The 27,763-nt window shown below is 40.5% G+C and overlaps 3 protein-coding genes and 1 long non-coding RNA gene across 5 annotated transcripts; 1 reads left to right on the top strand and 3 right to left on the bottom strand.

Moving 5' to 3' along the window:
* Window positions 1–903: 903 nt before the first annotated feature.
* Window positions 904–5,393, bottom strand: LOC144055174 (uncharacterized). The gene is made up of 3 exons (XM_077570941.1): window positions 5,182–5,393; window positions 5,043–5,095; window positions 904–4,179 (listed from the first exon to the last, which is right to left on the bottom strand). The coding sequence occupies exons 1-3, from the start codon at window positions 5,222–5,224 to the stop codon at window positions 3,844–3,846; spliced, it is 432 nt and encodes a 143-aa protein (XP_077427067.1). The 5' UTR covers window positions 5,225–5,393; the 3' UTR covers window positions 904–3,843.
* Window positions 5,394–8,717: 3,324 nt separating this feature from the next.
* On the bottom strand, window positions 8,718–16,242 carry melk (maternal embryonic leucine zipper kinase). Of its 2 annotated transcripts, none has more exons than XM_077570885.1 (18): window positions 16,044–16,242; window positions 15,777–15,880; window positions 15,610–15,695; window positions 15,316–15,432; window positions 15,076–15,219; window positions 14,903–14,971; window positions 14,701–14,793; window positions 14,456–14,554; window positions 13,307–13,375; window positions 13,112–13,210; window positions 12,869–12,955; window positions 11,429–11,560; window positions 11,195–11,344; window positions 10,849–11,125; window positions 9,876–9,969; window positions 9,624–9,780; window positions 9,451–9,554; window positions 8,718–9,214 (listed from the first exon to the last, which is right to left on the bottom strand). In XM_077570885.1, the coding sequence occupies exons 2-18, from the start codon at window positions 15,853–15,855 to the stop codon at window positions 9,037–9,039; spliced, it is 2,034 nt and encodes a 677-aa protein (XP_077427011.1). In that variant the 5' UTR covers window positions 15,856–15,880; window positions 16,044–16,242; the 3' UTR covers window positions 8,718–9,036. The 2 variants fall into 2 exon arrangements, with proteins under 2 accessions (XP_077427011.1, XP_077427012.1); XM_077570886.1 differs by having other exon boundaries at window positions 16,061–16,242.
* A 3,786-nt stretch (window positions 16,243–20,028) lies between these two features.
* Window positions 20,029–22,043, bottom strand: LOC144055227 (uncharacterized). The gene is made up of 4 exons (XR_013294792.1): window positions 22,007–22,043; window positions 21,723–21,834; window positions 20,416–20,569; window positions 20,029–20,314 (listed from the first exon to the last, which is right to left on the bottom strand). It is a non-coding gene; the product is annotated as an uncharacterized LOC144055227 (long non-coding RNA).
* A 91-nt stretch (window positions 22,044–22,134) lies between these two features.
* adamtsl7 (ADAMTS-like 7) lies at window positions 22,135–26,859 on the top strand (the record flags this gene model as incomplete). The annotated part of the gene is made up of 6 exons (XM_077570070.1): window positions 22,135–22,365; window positions 23,506–23,679; window positions 24,914–25,075; window positions 25,145–25,324; window positions 25,989–26,133; window positions 26,206–26,859. Coding segments are annotated over 6 exons (1,047 nt in total), but the record flags the coding sequence as incomplete, so codon positions are not given.
* Window positions 26,860–27,763: the final 904 nt, after the last annotated feature.

The following is a 27,763-nucleotide window of genomic DNA, read 5'->3' as shown; positions in this document are numbered from 1 at the left end:
TAGATAAGACTTTTTACACTTTTACAGCATATCATCCAATACACATTGACTTCAACCCCAGACACTGGCCCATTGATGTGTAAACAGACCACCCCCCCCCCCCCCAGACCTCATTCAATACACTCACCAAGCTCTACTCAGGAAATTAAAACAGTTATGACTAAACTAAAACAGTTATAACTAAATCTGGGCAAAAGACCCTCAACATTAGATAGATATATAGATAGTTGGTTTTTGTTTGTGAAGTTATTTGTTTGCGGTAAATTTACACTGTTATACAAGCTGTAGCCTACACTTACTAATTTGCATTGTTAGCAAAGTTCATTTTTCCACTGTTCAAGCTGCTTATTGCCATTTACAGTTGATAGTTACTCTCAAACTACTCAAAAAAACAACAAAGAAAACTACATGTGTATTTAAAACAACCATAACTTAGCTCTTAAGTTGGCTAGCTTAATGCTAAAGCTGAATAGCATCTACGGTAACAGATTGAAATTACATTCCTTTTAATGAGAAAAGATGATTTCAGATACAAGTTTTTTTTAAGTTACGAGTGTGGTGACAGGACTAATTAAACTTGTATCTCAAGACTGTTTTGAAAGAAATATGGCTACGGTTCAGAAAAACTCGATGAGAGGCTGATCAGGCTGTCTAATCATCAAAAGAAGAGAACCTCTGCTCTCTCTCTTTCGAGCTCTCTCACACGGGCGCGCACACACAAAGTGGAAAAACATCTAGTTTGACCTTATCACTGAAGACATTTGGACTACGCAGAATCAGTCGTTACATGCTTCTCATTGCCCTTTACAGCCACACAAACACTAGAGCGCACAGTGTCAGTGGTAAAAAATGAGTTCTAATGCCACCCCCCACCCCCTTCCTACCTCCCACACACACATTTAGGTCAATGTCGCTCCATATCACACAAACAGCACACGGAACAAAATGTCAGCCGTGAGTACCGCGTCTACATGCGCGCGCCACCATTGACAAGCATGGAAGCAGCTTGTCGAACTAATAGCCTCACTAATGTGTCTATGTCGCCCCTCCCTCCTCCGCTTTGTCTTAAAATTGACATCTATGAGGTGATCGCAAAGTGGTGAGATGCTTTTTTTTATTTTTTTATTTTAAGGAGAGATAGAAGACGAGGAATTGGTTGACAAGCGGCAGACCCTCTCGCCCTCCCGTCTGATTCTGTCCATCCCTGCAGGCTCCCCGAGGATGGTGCTATGATGAATAGGCCTGTCCAAGCTAACCTAGCGGAGACCAATTAGAGTGAGGGAGGGGGGGAAAAAAACGAGCACAAGGGGGAAAAGTGGGATGGAGAGGAAGGGCAGAGAGGTTAAAAAGCAGGTAGCAGGATTGGGGAAAAGTGGGAAGTTTAAGGGAGTAGTGTTGTCTACAAGTGTGTGCACGTGTGTTTGCGCGCGCCGTCAGCGGTGAAGAAGAAGAAGCGATGCGAGGCCTCGACGCGTTATCCTCGTCCGCTGCCGCTGCTACCGACAAACGCTTTGACAGCGGAGACGCACAAACAGGACAAGGTTTTCCTCCTCTTCATTTTCCCTTCACAGAAATACACACAAACGCGGCCTCTTGCGTGTGACGTTCGCCAGGCCATTTTATTACAGTCCGTACCAATAACATTCTACGAGAAATCAACAAGTTTCAACAAACCTAACGACATCACATGGCACGGTATTTACGCAAGTAAATATGGTCCCGCGTGTTGTAACTCGTTTCAAAATGACAGCGAAGCAAGGTGGGAGGATGTTGAAATATTTTGGGGGAAATGAGACGGCACCCCTCGATCGCCTCCTCGCGCCAAATGAACCGCCTGTGTAGATGAATTACTACTATCGCCACAAACGTCAACTTTATGCTTCCTACTTTTGTTTTTGCTCCCATTTTTTATGAGATGAAGTCAAAGATTAAAACTTCTTCCATACTCTAAAAACTATGGGCCAAAAATGGACCGATCCTCTACTTAGGTCTATTTGACCCATCTTTTAGTCAAGAAATGGGTATTTTGGCATAAAACAACTCAAAAAATGAGGTAATTTTGTACAAAACAAACCAGAAAGTTGAGACAAATTGACCCTTAAAGTGGATCAGTCCATTTTTTTTATCTATAATTGGGTTACTTTTGACCCAACTGTTTTTAGAGTGTACATAAACAATGTCACCATTTCTCTCAAATATTGTTCGCAAACAAGACAAAATCTGTGATAGTGAACACTTCTCCTTTGCCGAGATAATCCATCCTACCTCACAGGTGTGCCATATCAAGATGTTGATTAGACACCATGATTAGTGCACAGGTGCGCCCTAGACTACACACAATAAAAAAGCCACTATGAAAGGTGCAGTTTTGTTTTAAGGGGGGTTAGAACTTGGGATGGATTAGCTCGGCAAAGGAGAAGTGCTCACTATTAGATTTAGACTGGTCCGTGAACAGTATTTGAGAGAAATGGTGACATTGTGTATGTGGAAGAATTTTTTGATCTTTGAGTTCATCTCATAAAAAAGGGACCAAAAACAAAAGTGTTGTGTTTATATTTTTATTGAGTGTATAAAAGCCAATTTACATCCACAAACAAAATAGGCCCGGATTGAATTTGAATTGAGAATTCGGAATTGTGCTGTTTACATTAGGGTGACCAAACGTCCTCTTTTGCCCGGTCCGGACATGTCCACTATTTTACATCCTGTCTAGATGCCCATGTTTTTTTTGTTTTTTTTATAAATAATGAAAATATCTGGTTTTCATTGTAGGACAAATGGGATGCAGAGTGTACCTATTTTTGTTGCAACTGGTAGAACACGGACTGCTCCAATGTCGATTGTGAGGTTTTAGCTCAGTGGTAGCACTTTGCGCTCCCAAACCGGAGACTGATTGAGAATATTTACTTAGTGGTCACAACATGAGGTCCACAATTTAGCGAGGCCCAATACTGCTCGGTCACTACTGTGTCTCTTGACTCTCCTCCTCCTCCTACAGGCCATCTGAGAGACAATTACAAACAACCCGGCTCCCATTTATCGGCAACAATTAATCTGCATCAGCGCAGGCCTCCTTCATAAACGAACGCGGGAACACAGAGGAGACGGATGCGAGCGGAATGAAGTGGAGCCAACAGAGAGAGCGAGAGGGAAAGGCTGACAGCACAATTAGGCTTTTTAATTCTCTGCTTGAGTGGGCCGGTCCAGTCTTTATGCTAATTAGAAGTCCATGGACATGTCATAAATCTCTATGATCCTGCCTCATTTCCCCCTCTGTCTGTCTCTTTCACACACAAAGTTCACTCATTACTTTTTTATGTCGGTGCTGTGCGGCTCCTGTGTAAATATACTGGCTGGAAAATTGATTTTTGCCACTTTGAATTAAGCGAATGGTCTTTGCAACATCTTCACAGTAGTTTCTCTGGCCGTTAACTCGCTTTATTAGTTTTTCGGCTTGTGTTTTGTGTGCACGAAAACAAAACATTTGAATGCATAAAAAAAAAAAAAAGCGTTCTTATTTTCTCACGTCTGTTCATCTCCATATGACAGACAAGGCTAATGATGAGAAAGCAGGGAAACAATCCGCACATAATTGGTTGTGCGCATTGAAAGAGCTGGAGAGGGAGAATGAAAGAGATCCATAAGTGGACAACTGGCGGCTTTAGGCACAAAAGCAGCTCATATTTTCACCCTCATTTAGGCCAGGCCTGTTGCAGAGCCAATTTAAACGGAGAGTCTATGCAGCTAATAAATCAAGTTGGATGCTGATTAAGTAAACAAAGGCAAAGGCAGTAAGTGAGGTGTTTTAATTGCAAGTAAAAAAAAATAAAAAAAATCCGAGGTTTACTTCACCCAACCAGACATTCTCAATCGCCTCTTCCCCTGATGCTTGACCTTCTCGTGAACGGGCTCCTGCGTGAGTGTCCAAATGGCCACGCCCCCTACCAAAACCACGTGCAGCAGGTAGAGGCCCGCGCACACACAGGTGAGCAGCAGCGGCATGAAGAGGCTGAGCACGCACACGGGCGTCGCCACCAGCAGCATCACCGAATGGCGGATGGCGGTGAAGACCAGCGGCGGGACGGAAAGGACCAGCCGGACCAGAGTGGACGTCAGGCTGGAGTAAAGAGACAGCGGACACAAGAGGAGGGAGACCACTGTCTCGCTCACTGAAGCGCCCTGCAGGGAAAAAAAAATACACGTGTAAAGCCCTTTTCACACTGCATTTAGCATCAAACTCATTCGATGTGGAGAGAGAACTTCTGCAGGAGAACTTTTGCAGAAGACGCTTTGAATTGGAAAATGTTCAACAGGTGAGCGGCGGCGTGATGTCAGACGGAGTGATTAGTATTACTTTGGTAGACTTATTTACAAGTTATTTCCGATGTTCATTAGGAGTGTGCCAAAAAAAATCCATTCTCATAACAATTGCGATTCTCATTTAAATGCCCCAAAATCGATTTTATTTAAATTATTTTATACTGTCTTGCCTTTGTCTGTGTGTGCCTTTATTGGGAGCGCTGCTCATTTTGTACCCGGTTTGGCCACTGAGGGGCGGTGTGGTTCCACGCAGTCTAATACACTGTTAAGTTGTAGCCACATTATATGAGTAAAAGGAAAAAGTCACAATCAAGTTATTCCAAGAAAAGTTGTTTTTTTCAGCATGGAGCCGTTCTTTTGAGTGATAAAAGTGCTACAAGTAGCACGCTAATTAGCATTAGCAAGTCCGACTGGAGTAGATCATTACAATTCCTTGCACATCTATAGATTGAAGCAAAAATCATTGTCAATCAAATCATTTAGAAAAATCTTTCTTAATCGAAAATCAATTCTGAATCGAATCACAGACCCAAAAATCTGAATCGAATCGTGAGACATTCAAAGATTCCCACCCCTAATGTTCATGACGAATGGTACAAGAATGTCAGCAAAGAAATGAAAAGGCAGTGTACACACCAAAATTTATTTTCAGTGGAGCCGCAAAGGTTGGTAATCACAAAACATCAACACTACACATGGAGGCCACACTTTTTTCTACATACCTCACATGGGGTTGAATGCATGGTGCTGTTGGAAATCCAGGACCTGTACAGCCCTGTCAACACCCACAAAACACCATCAGGTCTCAAAACAGCAGCATAAAATATTACGCCACAAAAAAACAAACTTCTGTCAACTTACATGAAAGGAGCACAATGAGAACAACTGCCAGCAGAAGCTTCATCTTTCTTCAACACTCACACGTGCAAACAACTTGACTTTCAGCTCAAGACAGGAACATTCGGAATGATTCAGCTTGCAAAGTCTCCCTGTGGCCCTTTACATTCCTCACATTTAATCTTCTTAGGTTGCAAAATAGAAAACACACAAGTTGTAACAGTTGCAGGCTTGGGATTAGAGCGCCCCCTGTCGGAACGGAGGTACAGTGACACAACACTGGCTGTTTTTTTGTTTTTGTTTTTACTTTGTAGACCACTTCAGGATTTAGCTTTTTAACTCCTTAAACACTTAATCAACTTTTTCTGCTAATAAACTTTATAAACTGGTGTCTACAAATGCGGTCTACATGTCCTGGTCATTATTTTTGACACTATAGTGCATTTTTGTTGAAAGCTTGAAATTGGGAAAAAAAAACCTTAACCCTAGTTTGAAACCCTACTTTGAAACCCTAACCCTATTTTAAAACCCTACTTTGGAACCCTAACCCTATTTTAAAACCCTACTTTGGAACCCTAACCCTAATTTGAAACCGTACTTTGGAACCCTAACCCTAATTTAAAATCCTTCTTTGGAACCCTAATCCTAGTTTGAAACCCTACTTTGGAACCCTAACCATACTTTAAAATCTTTCTTTGGAACCCTAACCCTAGTTTGAAACCCTAACCCTATTTTTAAACCCTACTTTGGAACCCTTACCCTATTTTGAAACCCTACATTGAAACCACAACCCTTATTTGAAACCCTACTTTGGAACCCATACCCTAGTTGGAAACCCTACTTTGGAACCCAAACCCTAATTTAAAACTTTTCTTTGGAACCCTAACCCTAGTTTGAAACCCTACTTTGAAACCCTACCCCTAGTTTGAAACCCTACTTTGGAACCCTAACCCTATTTTTAAACCCTACTTTGGAACCCTAACCCTATTTTAAAACCTTACTTTGGAACCCTAACCCTAATTTGAAACCCTACTTTGGAACCCAAACCCTAGTTGGAAACCCTACTTTGGAACCCTAACCCTAATTTAAAACCCTACTTTGGAACCCTAACCCTAATTTAAAAACCTTCTTTGGAACCCTAACCCTAGATTGAAACCCTACTTTGAAACCCTAACCCTATTTTAAAACCCTACTTTGGAACCCTAACCCTATTTTTAAACCCTACTTTGGAACCCTTACCCTATTTTGAAACCCTACATTGAAACCACAACCCTTATTTGAAACCCTACTTTGGAACCCATACCCTAGTTGGAAACCCTACTTTGGAACCCAAACCCTAATTTAAAACTTTTCTTTGGAACCCTAACCCTAGTTTGAAACCCTACTTTGAAACCCTACCCCTAGTTTGAAACCCTACTTTGGAACCCTAACCCTATTTTTAAACCCTACTTTGGAACCCTAACCCTATTTTAAAACCTTACTTTGGAACCCTAACCCTAATTTGAAACCCTACTTTGGAACCCAAACCCTAGTTGGAAACCCTACTTTGGAACCCTAACCCTAATTTAAAACCCTACTTTGGAACCCTAACCCTAATTTAAAAACCTTCTTTGGAACCCTAACCCTAGATTGAAACCCTACTTTGAAACCCTAACCCTATTTTAAAACCCTACTTTGGAACCCTAACCCTAATTTAAAACCCTATTTTGGAACCCAAACCCTAGTTGGAAACCCTACTTTGGAACCCTAACCCTAATTTAAAATCCTTCTTTGGAACCCAAACCCTAGTTGGAAACCCTACTTTGGAACCCTAACCCTATTTTAAAACCCTACTTTGGAACCCTAACCCTATTTTTAAACCCTACTTTGGAACCCTTACCCTATTTTGAAACCCTACATTGAAACCACAACCCTTATTTGAAACCCTACTTTGGAACCCATACCCTAGTTGGAAACCCTACTTTGGAACCCAAACCCTAATTTAAAACTTTTCTTTGGAACCCTAACCCTAGTTTGAAACCCTACTTTGAAACCCTACCCCTAGTTTGAAACCCTACTTTGGAACCCTAACCCTATTTTTAAACCCTACTTTGGAACCCTAACCCTATTTTAAAACCTTACTTTGGAACCCTAACCCTAATTTGAAACCCTACTTTGGAACCCAAACCCTAGTTGGAAACCCTACTTTGGAACCCTAACCCTAATTTAAAACCCTACTTTGGAACCCTAACCCTAATTTAAAAACCTTCTTTGGAACCCTAACCCTAGATTGAAACCCTACTTTGAAACCCTAACCCTATTTTAAAACCCTACTTTGGAACCCTAACCCTAATTTAAAACCCTATTTTGGAACCCAAACCCTAGTTGGAAACCCTACTTTGGAACCCTAACCCTAATTTAAAATCCTTCTTTGGAACCCAAACCCTAGTTGGAAACCCTACTTTGGAACCCTAACCCTATTTTATAACCCTACTTTGGAACCCTAACCCTATTTTAAAACCCGACTTTGGAACCCTAACCCTATTTTAAAACCCTACTTTGAAACCCTAACCCTAATTTGAAACCCTACTTTGGAACCCAAACCCTAATTTGAAACCCTACTTTGGAACCCAAACCCTAGTTAGAAACCCTACTTTGAAACCCAAACCCTAATTTAAAACCCTTCTTTAGAACCCTAACACTAGTTTGAAAACCTATTTTGAAACCCTAACCCTATTTTAAAACCCTACTTTGGAACCCAAACCCTAGTTGGAAACCCTACTTTGGAACCCTAACCCTAATTTGATACCCTACTTTGGAACCCAAACCCTAGTTGGAAACCCTACTTTAGAACACTAAGCCTAATTTAAACGCCGTCTTAGCGAGTTGCTGCTGTCAATCACAGCCAGACCACACCCAACCCTCTTTCCATTCGCCATCCAACGGTCCTCCAGGTAACACCCCCTTTGAGCGCCCATTTCAAATCTTAATGAGGGGTGGAGGCGGAGCAAGAGACTTGACTTCCTGTTGAGTCAAATTGTATTTAACTCATTGTTTAACCTTAAGGTGGCACCAAACACACGGTTTTTGCCCCCCAAATCAAGCTTTAAACAAACGTGTGTTAAAATGTCAAAATAATGACCAGGACATGTAGACAGCATTTGCAGACACCAGTTTATCAGCAAAAAAAAAAGTTGATTTACTCTTTAATAAGTTGACTATATTAATAAGAGTTGTTTAAAGTGAGAGAATGGGTCTCAAGTCTGGTTTAAGGAGAGTTCAGCAACCCTTGAGAGAAGGAAAGAATGACTGAATTAAGCATCAAATCCGGGGTGAAAAATATATAAAAATTGAGATTTTTCAGAATATTTTCATAAAGGACTTCTATTAAGGATGAACCAAAATTGCAATATAATGAATCCTTGCTACGTTAGCACATGTAAATTGTGTGTGAGACACAAAACTACAGCATTTTAAAAACACCAATATGGTATCTTATGGATTTTGACTTATTACGGAGGTTTTGGAACATGTCCACTGTGATAAATGATATTTGCTTCTTTTTTTTTTTTTTTAATTACATTTTTGAATAAATTACTTTCGTTTAGAATGATGCAAAAACTATTTATTTTGCTCCCTTCACATTGTCACAAACATACGAAACATAACAGATTGTAATAATTGTAAACGTTTTTTTTGTTTTTTTAAAGACATCAAACGAGTAAACAGTGTTTTATTCAAGCAACTAAATCAAGCAGATTTAGGGGTTAAAAACATCCACAAATGAAAATAAACAGCTGTACAGTAAATAAAGTTGATATTGTAAATTTTGTGAACTGGCAAGTACAACATAATTAGATAGGGGGGGGGGTCTGTACATGGCAGATCTAAATGTAATGCTCAGATGCTGGATGTGGAGAAGATGTCCTCCACCAGGCGCTTGTAGACCCAAGCGTCTCCTTTTAGTCGCTGACGACGCACGCCAACCACTTCTGGCCTGTGCAGCAGGCACACCTCCAGCTCAAAGGCCATGGTCACCTTGCCAAAGTCATCCCAGGTTCTGCACTTCACCGTGTAGCTGGAAAAAAAATAAAACAACAGATGACTTTATACATGTCCAAGAAACATGAAAACAAAAATGACCAACACAGGGAGACAAAACAGGAAGCCTGGCGGATCACTTTTCAGTGTCCCGAGTTACTTAGATAAAAAAAAGGCTCAAACTATGCTCTTAAAAGGGGGGCACAGTGTGAACCTGGCAATTTTCTCGTTTCTCGATGTTGCATTGATATTCATGCTGATGAGTTTTCTTACCCCTTCTGGGTGAACTCGACGTTTTTCCCAGGCAGCACTGAGAGGATCTGATTCAGCACCTGGTCCGGGTTGGTCTGCTCCGTCGGGGTCACGTTGTACAGGGCCTGGAGGGAGGTGCGACACGGTCAGACACGGCACAGACGAAACAGCGTGCTCATTCGGGAGGCGCCTGCCTTGATCTTGCGCGGGTTGTCTCGCAGCGCTCGTCTCTTGCTGGGGGTGAGCATGGTGATCACCTTGTCCAGCCCCCTCTCCAGGGAGCCGAACACTCGCCCTCCCCTTCGCTTCTTTCCGCTGTCTCCGCTACCGGCCATGTCCAAAGAGCGAGACCTGCGGCGGAAGACGCAGACGCAAACTTTAACAGATGGTGTCGGTGTTGAGATTTGAATTTTTTTTTTCTCCCTCTGCGCCGGTGTGAGACTCGCCTTCTTTCAGGACTAAAGGCGATGATCTCAATGTTGGTGGACTCGTTGCTGTCTGCCGCTCTCCTCTTAACCTCTTTCGAACCACTGCCTCCAGCTGCAGTACACAGACACACACACATGACCTGACATTTGGTATTCTAAATATTTATCAATATTATTCAGCTATAAAGGCCAAAGTAGATCATTACATAAGTTCTACGGGCACAACTAGGGGGTGAGGTGGTAAAAAAAAATAAAAAAATAAAAGAGGGGGTGCCGCCGGCGGACACAATATCCGCATCATATTCCGCTTAGCGCATAATTAAGACTGTAGTGATTTGCAATTTCTATTAGCGTCCATCATTTGAGCCAATAGAATTAGCCTCACGATAAGTCGAGCATCCAGTTGACAGCGAAAAGTGTGCGTGTCCACTTTCAAAAGCCTAATGACAGGAAAATCATAGAAACAGAAAAAAAAAGCTACAAAGAGGAGAAAACAAGTCTCCCCCCTCAAAAAAAAAAAAAAGAAAGATAGTTACCACAAGGCAATTTATTTGCAAATGTGTGCCATGTGGTTTGTGCTGCTGTTGTGATTAGAGAAGCAAGAAGACAAATATATTAATGGGAATACAAACAGACGCACAAAAGTAGTGGGACACGTGGCCATTCCACTTGTCCAAATGTTCAACTTGTTTGGGAAGACTTCAACATTTTGGGATGCTGGCTAATCTCTCCTCTAGGTTCCTCCCCAAATTTTCTTTGATGGAGTTCAGGGCTCTCAAGCTCTTCTACTAAACTCAGCCAAGCATGCTTTTATGGATTTTACAAAACAAAACAAAAAAATAATAATAATAATAAAACGCCTTTCCCAAACTTTTACCACAAGCCTAAACCACAAAATGTTTGAAATAATAATAATACATTATAACTTTCACAAAATAACTTGACCTCCTTATTAAGCTTATTAAGCAAAATAAGAGCATTAGGTTCCGACCTTTTGGTGTGCTTCTGGTGCCATTGGACACTTTCTGATTGGGTGTGGTCAACACATTCTTGGGGCGCGAGTTCTTCTTGCTGGAGGAAGGCGTGCGAGGTGGCGGCAGTGCAAATATTTCCACGTCTTTCTCCTGCTGGCCAACATTCTCTTTGTTCTCACTGGCTTGTTGGTGCTCTTTGTGCCTCCTCCTCTCCTGGTGGTTCTGGCCTGACATTTGACCCCTGTCGGGCAGCGGACTCACGACACATCTCTTCTCTAATGGCGATGCCAACCTCTGTAGAAATACACGTATTTGAACATTTCTCCAGTGAATCATAATAGACACCTGTTGACTTGAACCAACCTTGTCGGCTGTAATTCCTGCCGTCTTCTCGCGCACCCCTTGACGTGAGACGGGCACCCACGGGCAATCATCTATGTAGTCTGAGCAAAGATCCAAAGAACCCAAAATGACAGCGTCGTCGCCGTCACTAAAATGAAGAGATTTCTTCGTCTGGGGGAAAAGGGAAGCAATTGATTTTAGTGGCTGAGGACTTGCCATTGAGGTAGAAAGGCATGCTGGGAGTTGCAGTTTGACCTGTGATCGGCCATGTCGTGGAGAGACGGCGTCCTCGCTGACGTGGGGTTCCGTGTGGAGCCGCACTGGCTTGCCTCTCTGCTTCTTGGACAGCAGGAGCAAGTACGTGGCTGTGATGCGGTCGTAGCGCCACTGCACACATGAGGACTCGTTTAAAATCTTCTGCACTGGAAGTTGGGTTTGTTGTACGGAAACTGAGCATTTTCTCAATGATTGCATGGAAATGAGGACATTCTGAATAAGATGTGTCAAAACACAATGCTTTGTGATTTCATTTTTAGGAATTGTTTTCCATATAGGAAAAGTGGTACCTCGACTTACAAGTGACCCAACTCACACGTTTTGAGATACAAGTTGTCCGATCGGTTTTTTCTCTCTCTTGAATTGGGAGCAAAAAAACGAGTTAAGCATTAGCTATGGTAGGAGAAAATTTCACAAACCACAGTTTGGCAGATAGTGAACTTATTATTTTTTTTTATGGCCAAGCTGCGTTTTTAAAGTTCACTTTAAAATTAATCATAAAACAAAGACAATTGCATGAAATAAAGCTTAATACCAACACACAACGCTAAACAACAATGATAGGATAACAAAACTAGCATCAATAGAAGGATAATTATAAACCAATAAACAACTTCTATTTGAACAAAAGAAGTAGCAACAAACGCAGACAGAACATACAACAATACACAAAGGCATATATTCTTTATCCTCTGCAATATTATTACTCCGACCAATATTATTACAACTCTGATGAGACAGTCTTCTGTTTCATTGTTAAATATATGCACTCAATGTGTGTATTATACCGCCCACTGGTGGCCACTGAAATAAAATCATGCACAAACTTTATATTATTCTTTATTATGCCATTATTTTATGTTTTTATATTAGTCTAATACAGCTTAGTGTTCTTTTGTTGTATCAAAACATTTTTTATGTGGTACCAGGAGGGATTAATTACATGTCCATTCATTTTATTGAATAAGGATGATTAGTGGCCGTGGAATGAATTAAACATGCGAGTCAAGGCCGCCACTGTAATATAAAAAGAGCAAAAAGAAGAACTATGATCTGAACTGCCGTACAGCAATGTGAAATCGTACCTCGTGTGATGTCATGCATGATTGTGTTCAACGCTTGAGACACAAAATTTCCCCGAAGATTTTTGTCAGATTACAAAAGGGAGATGTTCCACTGTATCTGTATTTAAAATCTGAGCAGAGCAAATGGGCCGCCTTAGTTGCATGATAGCTCAATGGCAAATGTAAAATGAAGGGGAATGGTGGTTTGGGGGAGTGGTGCAGTTCAATTCTCAGATAAAGACAAACGGGAGTATGTTGGCATGCTTTTCAATTTCTTCTGCTTTCCATCGTTTTTCCATGTGCGCACGGGTGAACCAAATATCCAAAATTCTGATGCAAAAAAAGTGGCACGCACCTCCTTAACAAGAGCGGTGGTGCTTTCTCTGGAACGTTTCATGTTGACGGCCATCTCAGTGATGCAGTCCTCGTCTATGTGGCCCAGCTACAAAACAAAAGAAAGAAGAAACCGTGAACAGCACTGCAGATAAAAACAATTGAAAGTTTAACATGTTGCGCTTTAGTAAACCTATTGGCTATTTTGTGGTGTGAATATGCAGTATGTGTGTGACTATATGTGCATATTTATTGGTTAGGGTACCGGCTGCCTGCTGCGCCACTCCACAGGGCTGTTGTAGTCTTTCATGACCCAAGGGTGCTCAAGCAACTGCTGCACTGCCAGACGCAACTTGGGGTCCACCTACAGGACAAACATGGTAACTACAGCCTAAATATGGATTTGCTGGGGGGTTTTTTATGCGTAAATTTGTTGCCATTACAATACATGTCATCATACCTGCATCATTTGGTTGAGCAGAAGGATGCTTCCTGTGGACAGCCATGATGGGTTGTCATACTGCCCTCTCTGAAAGTACATTTGCAACCTTGAAATACATAACATCTGCTGTTTCTGTTTTTCCTGGATAAGCTTTACAGGTAATGTGCAGGTAGTGACCTCATTAGAAAGGATGAGGAAATATTTTAAGCGGCTCTTCAAGCAAGAACGTGGTTTTCCTTTTGCCTTGTCTTATCAAGTTTGACACTTACACATGTACACATTCTATCTCTAATCGCTGTTAAAGAATGTGTCAAAGACAGTGATACTGCTAACATGAGTTTGTAGCATAAGTAGGTTGGAAGTCAAGTTTGACAGATTGTGCTCTGCATTTTTATATGGATCCCCTATTTTTTTATTTTATTTTAAGAAAATACAAAATCCACCAGTTGACAGTCTGACAGTTAAGAGGACATAGTAAGCAAGATAACAAGGAGGAGATGTACTTACTTATACTCAAAATGCCTTAAATTGCTTTCCATGAGACAGGGAATTTTAAATTTGTTCCTTTCAAGTTTTATCATGCCAAACATCTCCAATTGGTCCCGCAATGTGTCTAGATCAGTGTTTCTCAACCTTTACCGAGCCAAGACACATCTTTTAGATTCAAAAACTCTTGACTACTGGTTGAGAAAGTGCTTGATTAGATGTGCAGGAGAGCTGAGCCCACATTTTAAATGAAAATATTGCAGACAATGAGTTTATTTTCTTTGTGAACGTCACAAACATCTTTACCAGATAAAAATTCATAAAACTCCTCCCGCTGTTCATAGTCAACAGGGAAACGGTGAGTAATTCTGCGAGAACATAATTAATTGCAGCACCCGTTTGGTTTGTTTGTTCCCCCATCGCCATCTGCGCTCATTGGTTTCGTCCTGCCTAAACAACGCCTGATTGGATAAAGATCGTCTGCAAACGTATCAGCGGGAGCGGTACAAGATGTATTCTCCGGAGTTTGTGAACTCACAAACACCGCGAGAATTCATCTTGCTGGTAAGGTTACTCCAGCCCCTCTCGGCTAACCTAATTAGCAAAACATTTTCTCATTAGTCATCTTTTGCAGAACAATAAAAGTGATGAAACAATGAAAAAATAAAAGTCAGTTCTTACCATAATTTTCCTGTAGAGGACCATGCAGTTGTCGTCATCAAAGGGTAGATAGCCACATAGCAGAGCAAATAGTAGCACGCCCATACTCCACACATCTGCCTGCAACATAGCATTGCTTGTTAGAAATCATTAAATTCTACGTCAGGGCACCAGAACAAAGTAAATGAACATGAAAGCAGTTTTATGATCAGTGGAAGACCAATTTAGACAGTATGAGAAGACAAAAAAAAAACTGAAGGACTCACCTCTGAGCCAATATAAGCTTTTCCCTGGATGAGCTCAGGAGCAGCATAAGCTGGACTTCCACAGCACGTCATCAACTCATATCCAAGGCCTCCCTGTGACGCATTACATGAAATGCCACAACAAACAGTTTAATTTCCTTTCTGACAGCCTGAGTCAAAATTGAGCATTATTATTGATTATGCATAGGATCTTGTGTTGTACCTTAGGTTTGGCACATAAGCCAAAATCTATGAGCTTCAAGTTGTGGTCTCCATCTATCAACAAGTTCTCCTAATGTGTAGAGAGACATAAGATATGAGATTTGCATTTCAAAAAGCTCATAAGTAGGCACATTAACCACTTCAAAAGCTTCCACTCATGCACACTGGTTTTACCGGTTTGAGGTCCCTGTGTGCGTAACCCTGGCTGTGGACGTAGGCCATGGCAGACACAATTTGCCTGAAAAACACTCTCGTCTCCTCTTCTGACAGCCGGTCCTTTGCTATAATATAGTCAAACAACTCCCCCCCTGGACAGTACTGCAAGAAATACAGATACATGATCCAAAACCAGAGGTGAGTAGGCAAATGAGACAACGGCACAACAGCAGTTTATCAACTTCCCCGTATGCTCACCTCAAGTATCATGAAAATCTGCGTGGGGGACTCAATGACCTGGTAGAGACGGCAGATGTGCTGATGACTGAGGTTTTTCATTGCCTCGATCTCCACCTTCACACGAGGAAGATCCTCCTAGGAAATTATGTATACCGGTTTTTAACTGACATTTTCATATTTACAGTGTTGTAGAGGAAACAACCGCTGAAATGTAACATATGCTCACATATTGTATGTACTGGTAAATTGGTCAAAAATAATTCATCACAAAAATTTACTTAAAAAAAACCCATTTGCATCTAAAACACTCACCCCAAGATCCTTCTTATTCATAATTTTAATGGCCACTTTCTCTCCTGTCTGGATGTGACGACCTAGCTTCACTTTAGCGAACCCCCCTGCAAAAACAAAAACACGTTTAAAATGCCAACATTGGACGATACAAACTGTCACCACAGCTTGTTCTTTCAACAAATTACCTGAGCCGATAGTGTCGTAAACCTCATAGTATTTGTGAAGCTCTTCGACCTCGCGGGGCGCCGTCCTCTCCACGGGCATCCTGCCTGCTTCTGCCGCAGACAACCTTAGCCGAAACGGCAAAGAAGACATCCAATTAAACGGGAGAAATGCGACAAGCCTGACATAATAAACTATAAGTCGCGTGAGTTACACGAGCGCTAACGCCGATTCATAGCTCGCCATCAAACAACCTCACAGTTACGACCAGCAAAAGCAATATAACTTACGTTAGGAAAAAGCTCACGTTTGAACAGATGACGTTTCTCTCGGCCACCAGAATGTGTGCCGATGCGTGAAATGAGGTTGGTAAATCCGTCAACAAACTATCAAAGCAAAGAAAAGTGACTGCCAGCTATGACTGTTTTGTTAGATCGATTTGAATTTCGCACGTTAAACCTCAACTTCCTGCTTCCGGTTTGGCTCCTGACCGCCCCCAAGTGGACACATTTGCAATCGCTAATGTCGCGATAATAATGCGTTTTGTAATTTCATCAAATCAATCATGGATCCACAAAATATTTTGCAAACAATTACATGTGACTGGTGCACCAATAAAACATGACATTAATTTATTATAGATTCACCTTTTTTTTTAACAAGAGTGTACATCATCACTTTCGTTATGTGAGTGTGCTAGGGAGTTGTATAATAAACAACACTACAAGCCTTACACAGCTTGTAAAACTAAAATGAAAACTGTGAAATGGTGACCGAGCCAACATGGAATGACAGCGAGTGACTGAGGAATGTAAGTGATTGATTGTTTTTCATCAATCAGTGTTTCTCTGGGTTGGTAACCGGTGGTTAGGGGACGTTCAACTATCAAGGGGAGTCAGAAGCCACTCATTTGGTTTGTGGGGCAGCTGGCCCGCAGAACGGGACAGCCGGACATCAAACAGACCACATCTGGAAGAGAGTTAACAGGGGAAGGTAAATAAGGCGAGAAAACCAAAAAGCACACGCTCCACTGTGGAGAAGTTACGCCAGAAAATCATTACATCATCAGCAACTCTCCAAAACAAGTACTGTTCACCATTTTACTCACATTAACTGACAGTGTATTAGTAATAAAAATCAGGAGTATACATTTTATTATATTTTAATGAATAATTTATTTGTGGAATGTAATAATAGTGAGGTAAACTTTATTCAATTTAAGTACCCACAATATATGATTTCAATTGACCCAATTAAAGTGGCAGCAAATTCTTAGCCAAAAACTTCCTGGATAGATTTTATATGTTATTTTTTATAGTGTAGTGAACCCAATTAGACTGCTTTTCCAATTCCAATGCCAGGTTATTGTGATTAAAAATTGAGACATTTCATTTCCATTAAAATTGTTTTCAAGAGGGGACGTAAACACAAACAACTGAGATCATGTGGTTGCACAAGTGTGCACACCCTCCTATAACTGTGTTCAAAATGTACCAATAATATTTAAACTCAACTGGAAGTCAGAAAACATCTGAGACTATCATGTACAGTGCCTCTGATTCGCCCAAAATAAACCTCAGTTGTGAAAATGTTCTTTCACACACTTCACAACAAAGAAATAAAAAGTCTACGAATTTAGTTCTCTTGTATTCTCCCACAGCGTAAAGATAAACACACAAATAAATGCGCAAAATGATTGGGAGAAAAAATTAATCCGCCGTTTTGTCTAACTTACCCTCAACTTAATTGTTGAAAGCTGTTGAAAGCTATGCAGGTTCTGCTACATTATGTTTTATAGGACTCAAAACAGAACTCCTCTCAAACTGAGAATATTTCATCAATGTGTCATCTGTGTTTGAATTTCTCCAAATATAACCACATGTGAAGTTCAAAGGTGCCATTTTGGTTTGTGGCCATTAGATTTACAGTTACCTCTCAGAATCACAGTCATCGTTTCCCACATGGCGATTGAGTCATTTGAAAATGTGAGTCCCTGAAGAGTGACTCAATGCTGAATGGACATTCTTAGAGTTGTGTTTGTCAAACAGGAAAAGTGATCACATTGAGACCACAAGACAGACGTCTGGAAGAAGAGTTAAAGCTAGCTAGCGTTAGCTAGCGTTTATGCTATCAGGACAACATAGCTTTGCTAACATTGTGAACTGACTAACAAAACAGCAACAAAAAAGCTAAAGCTAATGACAACAAGTAAAAAACAAAACACATTAGCTCTTTATGTGTTTGGTTGGATTAGACAGAGAACTTTTGAAGGCCGAAAGCTGGTGGTTTTCGCCACAAATTATCCTTGTTGCTAACAACCTCAAACAATTGTCTTTGAAAAGGCCTTGGATTGGGAATATTTTGGTTCTCTGCATTTTTGGGCATCATAGAGTAGTAGTTAATGTCCTATGGTTCACATTCTTCCATCTCGATCCACTCTGCACCATAAAGCTGCTACAGCTCATACTTATCTACATTATACACTTTTCTATATATATATATATATATCTTCACTTATGGACTTTCTGCTTTTTAAATTGACTTTTTTCCCCCCTTGTTCTGTTTGATTAATGTAAGTTTGTCTTTTCATTTTATCTGTTGACTTTTAAACTGCAAAGCGGCTGAGTTATTTTAAAAGAGCTTTATAAATAAAATGCATTATTATTATTATTATTATTATTATTATGCTGTCAGCTGTCCTAATCAAATCTCATTGTCTTCTTCTTGGAGTCATCCACAGAGGCTAAAAAAAGTATATTTTGACAAAGTAACGAGGAGAAAAATGAAAAAAATCATCGGAAAAATAATCAACCTGTACTCACCTAAAATACAGATACCTAAAAAAATCTAGTATTTGTTCTTCCTCCCCACCACTTGTACACAGATTTTCTCAGTGAGTACTGTGTTCACATTAATTGTGACATAACAATTTCATGCGTCTTTCTTTAGATGTCAATCGGATGAACAGAACAATATGTGGAAAGTTGAACAAATTTGAAGTGTACAAGTAGAGCCAGTGTGATATTTATTGTGTGTGACCATTTTTGAGTGTTTTGGGTGAGTATTGAGTGTGAGCAGTACCTTGTGGCATTTAAGACACATACACACACACACACACACACACTTTCTTTTTCCTCACGCATATTTTGTCTTTTCTCTTTTCACCCACCAATCCAACCCCGTCTCATCTATCATTTGTGTGTGTGTGTGCGCGTGCGAGTGAGTGACAGTGTATTCCTGCCTCAGTTTCTCCATGGCCGGATTGTGGCAGCACCTCTGCTTCCTGCAGCTGGCTCTCCTCCAATTCTATTGTCTTCTTCAGCCAACATCAGGGCTTTCTGCTTTGCATACTGGAGCCAAGGTAAGCCATAGAAGTAACAAAACGTTTGATGTTTTATGTGTTTTTTTTATTGATGCTTTATGAATGGTTTGTAAATTGGTTATAAACAGGCATGGATATTTTACAAGCCGTAGTAGTAACAAAACATTTGCTTGGTGTTTTAAGTGTATTTTTTTCCCCCGCTTTCTTACTGGTTTATAAATTGGTTATAAAAAGGCATTGATATATTACAAGCCGTAGTAGTAACAAAACGATTGTTTGATGTTTTAAGTTTTTTTCTGCTTTATTATTGATTTATTAATTAGTTATAAACAGGCACTGATATTTTACAAGCCGTAGTAGTAGTGACAAAACATTTGATGTTTTAAGGTATTTTTTAATTTCCACTTTATTACTTATTTATAAATTGGTTATAAACAGGCATTAATATTTTACAAGCTATATTAGTAACAAAACATGAGATGTTTTGAGGTATTTTTACATTTCTGCTTTATTACTGGTTTATAAATTGGTTATAAACAGGCATTGATGTTTTTACAAGCAGTAGTAGTAGTAGTCACAAAACATTTGCTTGATGTTTTATGTTTTTATTTTTTTATTTCTGCTTTATTACTGGTTTATAAATGGGCTATAAACAGGCATTGATATTTTACAAGCTGTAGTAGTAGTAATAAAACGTTTGATGCTATAAGGTATTTTTTTAATTTCCACTTTTTTACTGATTTGTAAATTGGTTATAAGCAGGCATTGGTATTTTACAAACCATAGTAGTAACAAAACATTTGATGTTTTAAAGTATTTTTTATTTCCACTTTATTACTGGTTTGTAAATTAGTTATAAACTGGCATTGATATTTTACAAATGACTAATGACAGTTTGTTCATCTTTTAAAAATATTTTTAACAGACTAATTAACAACTAATGTCTAAACAATTAATGAAACATTAATACTGTACATGTACCATTATTGTAAGTGACTGCTACCTTTCAGAATCATGTACCAAGTTCCCTTAACTTTCCGTGTTTGGTTTTTCATGTGCACGTTCCCTTTGGAATTGAAGTCTTGTTGGGTATGTGAATGTGTCCATTAGCTGGGGTTCGAGTTGGTGAAAGGGAACTTCTCTGGGATGTTCCTCCGCGTCGGCTATCATAAGATAGCAGCGATTCCCTCGGGAGCGTATAACATCAGCATACAAGAAAGACAAAAGAGCCGGAACTACCTGGGTACATGCACTTCCAATCACACACGTGCTCCAACATGGCAGCAGATACACTTTCACACACTCTTTGGGTGATTGTGTGTTTTTTCAGCTGTACAGACCTCAAGCGGGAAGCACATCATCAATGGCCACTGGGTGATCGACAGGCCCGGCATCTTCAACGCGGTGGGAACGCAGCTCACGTACAAACGACCCAATGAAGTCCGCTCTCGCACCGGAGAGTCCATCACGGCGCCCGGGCCGCTGACTGACGACCTGCATGTTTATGTGAGATGCACGCGAAATAGCGCGGTTATTGCATCTTTGTATCGTACGACTGCAAAAAACGTTTTCTTCTCTTTAGTTAATTTACCAGCAACCATCTCCCAGTGTGTACTATGAGTATGTTTTACCTCTAAAAAACACAAACACAACTCCAGAGCCTTCTACCGCCTGGACCATAGTGCCAGCCGTCGCAAGTAAAGTTCCTTTTATAATTGTTATAATTCAAATATTAAAGTAAACACATGGATGTTTTTAAAAATGAATTCTCACTAGTAACCGCATGTTATGTTAACTTCCACTTACAGTTGAGACGGTGAGTGACATGGTGCAGGTAGTGGGCGTGGCTACCAATGACATTGTCAAAGAGAAGCCCCGCCCACACTTGCTTCCCTCACAACCAAACCTAAAACCCCAAACCCAGCCCATCTACACCTGGACAAAGAGAGGCTACACAGAATGCAGCAGCACATGTGGCACCGGTGAGCAAAATGGTCGCTTTCAGATGAGTTGGTCTGCACCTCACATAGATCACAAGCAGGTCCGGACTGGAACTCATGTTCAGCCCTGGAGTTTCAGAGCTCACTTGGACACTCTTTATTTCACATATAGATTAGCTAGCTTCTGTAGCCAGGGATCGGACCGCCAAAAGTGCCGCCCAGCCTGCTATGCACTGACCCCTTTGGCCCCTCCCACCGATGGTGAGCCCATGGGAAGGGGGACCCACGTTTTTTCTTCGGGCTATGCCGGGCCCCATGGGTGCAGGCCCGGCCACTAGGCGCTCACCAACGAGCCCCGCCTCCAGGCCTGGCTCCAGAGGGGGCCCCCGTTGACCCGCGTCCAGGCAAGGGAAAAGTCTGTCAACATAGCTCTTAGGATCATTGGGACACATAAAACTCCACAACGATAAGGTGCCGGCTCACGGAGGAGACAATACAATTACATAATACAGTAGATTAGAATTGCACTGTCATAAGATATTGTCACTTTATTATCATGGTCAGTTTGTCGAACGAGTCCACAATTATGTTCATCATTTCTGTATTGCTTTTGTTTACATCAAAAATATTTTCATAATAATATAACATTAATGTCAATTCTTGTTGTTTTTTCCTCAGTATTCTCACAATAATTCTGCATTACTTACTGAAAACTCGTGTGTGTGTGTGTGCCAGGAAGGCGTCGAGTGCTGTGGGAGTGTGTTGACAAGGATCTCCATGCAAGCGTTGATGCAGACTTTTGTGATCCAGTGCGAGAACCTTCAAATCATGAAGAAGACTGTCACAACAAGCCATGCCCTGCATAGTCAGTTACTGTCTCCCATTAGTTTTCATGTCTCTACTCTTAACAGTAACCAAAGCAAAGGGGAGTGACCGCATTAACATGTGTTTTTCAAGTTAAGGTTGAAATCACAAATTGGGATCAACTAACCATTAGTCAAGATTCATTGTTGGAACAAACACAGAGGGACATCTGCTTCCGCTCACTTTCTCTGTCTTGTGATTGGTTGACAGCTGGGATGTGGGGGAGTGGTCCTCACTTTCTCTGTCTTGTGATTGGCTGACAGCTGGGATGTGGGGGAGTGGTCCGAGTGCAGCAAGAAGTGTGGGCCGGGCGTTCAGCACCGCCAGGTCATCTGCCGCCAGGTCACACATGTTCACTCCAATTGGACAGAGACGTCCGTGACGGCGGCACAACATCTGTGTGGTACAGCTGATCAACCGGTGACCAAATCTTCCTGTCAGCTCAAAATTTGCAGCCTATGGGAGATACGATCTGAGTGGAGCACGGTGAGAGCATTTCTGTTAAACGATGAGTTTGACATTTTGCACGTCATGGGAACGCCCCCCTCGGGGACACTGGACGGCAAAAGAGCCACTTGCCTGTATTGTAACCATTGGATCTCGTACAGCGTTAAGTCCTTTATCTAATCGATTATCTTTAAAAATTGTCACATCTTGCTTTGCGGTCGGTTGTACAGATAGACAAAGGAGTAAACCAAATGTTCCTTTTTATCACATACTTACTAATGAAGACGAACGATGTGGATTGATAGCAGCAATCAACAGAAAGGACTGGCAGCCCACAAAGTATTCACGGATTTGCAGCGATAATTTTTTGCGAGGTTAGTAGATAAATGTTCATACATTTTACTAGTAAACGTACACTCTAAAAAAAGATTGTAATAGGTGTGTCGAATTGCGTGTTTCAAATCACATTAACGAGCCAGATAGTTAGCGTCAACTCCAACTGCACGAACACACAGCTTAGTTTTAAAATACACCTTCTTTAAAACTATTAAGTGCATTTGACTGTTTAATAAAGGGAGATTTTGTCTTTGTGCTTGGAGTTTTTCACTCTGGATCCGGAGTCATATTCATGAAATTACTAGCTTGCACATTTGTCCCATGCTAGTAAACATAGTAACATAACATCATCACAGCGTTTCAATATAGAACGGACTGCGTAAAAATAAGTCAGTAAGCATGATAAACAAGTTTTAGGGGCTTTTTTCAAACTAGCTATATCCCAACTAAAGTAAATATCGCGCTCTATGAGTACCGACTAAATGTGCAACTTTGACTGACAGGCGAACTTCGGTTGAAGTAATAAATTCCATGGCTCTATGGGCAATAATAACTTTTAATTTGTTAAATAGCAGTCGTTAAGTCACTAAATCGCTCCGGGTCACGCCCACTTCCATTTAACAATCATTTCTTTCTGCAGTCCGTCTTAGAGCAGTCACGTGATCAAATGGTCAATAATGTAAAAAGTGCGGTTCGAGTCGACCAATATAGATCCAATATTTAGCAGACTAAAAGTCAGATAACCAATTTATTGGCTGAATTGAAATGTTAATGTTTAAAAAAAATAAAATAAGAATCTGCAAAAAACATATCACATACCCACCGTTTTCTCCTCCCTCCCAGTGTTCGGTGCCTTGTGGGGTGGGCCAGCGTCGCAGGCAGGTTGTGTGTGTGAGCAACCAGGGTGAGGTAGAACCAGACGAGGAGTGCAACATGAACCTCAAGCCAGATGCAATACAAAATTGTGACATGGGGACATGCGCACGCAGGTGGTTCATGAGCCGGTGGAGCCAGCAGGTAAAAACACAAGCTAGCCTAACATATCTATACTATCTAACGCAACATAAATTCAGTTCCCACTGATAGTTTGAATGAATCCAAGGTTGTTGAAGTCCAGTATGTAGCTGATCAACAAACAAACGTTCACACACACATTCACACCTGTGGTCAATTTAAAGTCAATTAACCCAACATGCATACTTTACAGTACAGTACATGGAGAGAGAAAAAAACACACAGGTGACACAAAAATTCCACACAGGAAGGCCAGAACCAGGATTTGAAGACAGACTCCTAGAACTGTGATGCAGATGTGCTAACTGCTATGTTCATTCACCACGATGCCCTCTATCTATACTCAAAGTTCTTTTTTTAAATTCATAATTCAAAGTTACATGAAAGGCCGTAATGTTCCTCTTCATCCATAATTCCATATATGTGCAGCTCTATCTGCTGGTCATACTCGGTCACTACACAACTTGACTCCAACGCAAGTGGACCGCACTTGCGAAAAGGGAAAATGAAAAGTTGTAGATTCTTGATTCCAAACAAACAAAGCAACTAACAATCCAAGATAGTAGTTCTCAAGCTTTTTATTGTATTATATTTTTTTTACACCAAGCACCACCTAAAAAAACACGAGCTGTTAGCCAACATTTAAATACAATAGAAGGCCTAAGTGTTTAACAAAAACAAACAAGATTGTGGTTTTATTTTTAAACAGAATCTTTAATGGGGAAATCTAAAATGTTTTATAAGCACCCCCACTTGTCCAAACAAGGCATTCTGATTAATACTGCACTTGTGAAATATGAATTTAAGCAGAAAAATCCATCCTTTTTTGTTCATATCAGGGGGCTGAAAACAGATAGATAGATTTCAGAAAGAAAAAAAATCCAGAACTTATACTGTAGCTGATTGAAAAAGAAATGACATTATAGTGTGTAAAAACAACCAATCACGTCTCACCTGTTTTCTGGGTTTGGTCATGTGACGTTCGCAAGCTGAGCCTTTAGGCACTGTAACTTCATTTCCAGTCGACAGGAAGTGGCAAAATGGCCGCCCTCTGACCTGAGTTGATCAAATTGAGATGTGGTCCAGTCTTGTATTCACTTCCTTGTTTTGTTTGTGGCTGTACTCCAATGTAGTATCTGAGACTGTTTCACCTCTCTTTGAAGTTCTGTACTGCTGGATATAGTATGTTTGTTTGCTTTCCAAATGAATGTGTGTGTTTGCATGTAATGCTCCTTAGTGTTCTGCCAAATGCGGTCACGGCAACCGAACCAGAACAACCGTATGCCTGATGAACCACGGGACCGACAGCTGCCAAGGCGAACGTCCACAGGAAGTGACCTCATGTAATTCCGGGCCATGCCAAAACCGTCCAGAGTGGTACGCCGGACCCTGGGGTCAGGTAACTCACCCGCACACACTCACTATGAAAAATACGAACTTCTTAATCATTTTGTGTGTGCCGCGAAAGTGTTCTGCAGAGTGCGGGAATGGTACTCAGACTCGGAGCGTGGCTTGTATTCTTCAAAACAAAGACCGCATGGAGGTGGTGGTCCCAACGGAATGTTCCGCTACACCTCAGCCGATCACAGCTCAGCCCTGCATGCTGAAGCCATGTGGTGTTCAGTGGTATGTCACAGAGTGGAGCACGGTACGTTTCCAGGCCTACTTTCATTCACAATTAGCTTCCCGCGAGTCAATAAAGTTACTACTTTTCATCTTCTTTTTTTTTTTTTTACAAAACCCCAGAGTTGTAATAGTTGTAGATTTTTCATTATTATTGTTTTTACTTTTTTTTTTTTTAAGTTTAATTCATTTTTAGAGCAGATTTGTTATGTTTTTATTATAAATGTTTCATTTTAGTTGAGTTTTTATTAGTTTTAGTATTAGCTCTGTTTTTTTTTATATACAGTAAGTGGCGTGTTTGTAATAACTCTTCTCAAATAAGGAGGCAAGGTAACCCAAGGGAACATGTTTTCTCTTGCCATACTACAATAAAGTGTAATTGCACATCCACTACAGTAGGTGGCAATGGCGCTCTCATTGTCAGAGAGTGCGCAGTGAGTAATTTTATAGACAAATAATACTATTGTGTTGTGGGGGGGGCACGTAATATTTTCTTCCTCCTTGGGGGGGGGTAAAATAATTAAGCACTGTACTAACTACAAATTAGAACAACCTTACAAAATGTCAAACTCAATATACAAGGCAGTATTTTGTGGACGGTAGTGACTCCAAGCACAGCCAATGGCGTATTACAAACATAAATGAGTACTGCATTGTGTCGTAAACAATTGCTGCTGCTGTGTCGCCAGTGTTCGCACTCCTGCAACGGTGGATATCGCATGCGTGAGGTGCGTTGTCTCACCGACAACATCGCTCCAAGTGAACAGTGTGACCCTGCTTTGACCCCAGAGTGTCGAGAAGAATGCAACACACAACCTTGCGGAGCTGACATAAGTAAGCTCAAGTCACTCTTTACACCGCTTACGCTCTTCCCACTTGATTCTTAGGTTTTTCTTTTCTTTGCAGACACATCCTGCAGTGACCAGTATCATAACTGCATGGTTGTCGTTCAAGCCCGCCTCTGCGTTTATTCCTACTACGCCGGTGTGTGCTGTGCCTCGTGTAGTCGAGCCCAGACAACATACCACAGTTCCCATCAAATGAATAACATACGCAGGTGATGCTGCTCAGGGAGTTGAATTGGCACAGAAATGCAACGTTGAATGTGTTTGATGGTGAATTCAGATATGTAACTAAAACTGAGAATTAGGGCCACGTTGGAATGAAAAAAATAAATGGCGGTGAAAATACAGCAGAAATGTAATGTTAATTTGGCAAAAATCAAGTTATAATGTTACTGAGTACCTAAAGTCTCATTACATTAGTAAGTGTCTCAAACACTGAAATACAGCACTCAATTGTTTTGGTACATTACTCTGGTAATATTTTTGACAGCTAATCTCTGGGTAAATATGACATCCATTACTTTATTCTTGAACTTAATGCCAGCATTGTAAAATAAATAAATAAATTGTTGTAAACATATTCATTTATGCAAAATTAAAAATTCACGTTCATAAATTCACAGCTTTTTTTTCTGTCTCCACACAATTGAACTTTTTTTTCCAATGTTCAATACTCCTTTATGAGAAGTTTTCCAAAGCTTTTTTCAGGTTTTAACTCTTTGACTGCCAGACGTGTTCAGAAAAGGGATGCCGTGGGTGCCAGCCGATTTAAGCATTTTTGACTGATCTTTCAAGGTCCACAGAAAATTATGTTTGGACTATGGAAACACACATACTACCAAATGAAAGATTGGACTCTCATCTTTCATCAGAAAAAAAAGTTAGTTTCTACCTTATTCCGTTTTTCAGTAATCAACAATATAATATGGTTAGTTTCACCTCTGTTTTGAAAAAAAACAAACAAAAAACGTATTTTAACGTCTTTGGCACTCCTCCATAGGATTTTACTAAACGTTATTTAACGTTTTTGGCAGTCAAAGAGTTAAGTAGATGGGAAAACCAGCATTGTTTTCGTTTTCCTTGCATGATGTCACTGTATGTACTATCTTGGTCTTTTTTTTTTTTTTTTTAAACATTACTTTGTACTAGCTGTTCTTGTATATTTATGCATAATAAACATCTATCATTAGGTTATCTTGGTTCTTTACATTTGCAAAATGTAAGCATAGTACTAAGTCCAAGAATAATAAATTTACCAACGCGTTTGTGGAATATGAGTTAAGCAGCACTGAGCCACTGTGATGTCATTTACAGTCAATAGCAAAATGGCCGCCCTGGAGATGTAATAAAAACGGGTAGATTTCGCTGCTTAACTCATATTCCATAAACACAATATGAACCAGAATGGCATGTTTTGACAATTGGTAGCATACAACATATAATTGTAAAGAAAAATCTTTGGATTGACTTCCCCTTTAAGTACATTTATATTATGAATAGCACCCAAACTTAGAGCATTTACAGAAAATTCTCTTTGGCAGCTACTTGTATCTCCTAATTACATACAATTAGTGACAATAACACAATAAAAGTTATGGGAGCCACAGGAGCTTCAACCC

This window comes from Vanacampus margaritifer, chromosome 7 (assembly GCF_051991255.1).
Source record: "Vanacampus margaritifer isolate UIUO_Vmar chromosome 7, RoL_Vmar_1.0, whole genome shotgun sequence".
In the NCBI taxonomy this organism is placed as follows: domain Eukaryota; kingdom Metazoa; phylum Chordata; class Actinopteri; order Syngnathiformes; family Syngnathidae; genus Vanacampus; species Vanacampus margaritifer.
The sequence above is the reverse complement of the archived record's forward strand: the minus strand, read 5'-3'. Positions and strand labels throughout refer to the sequence as shown.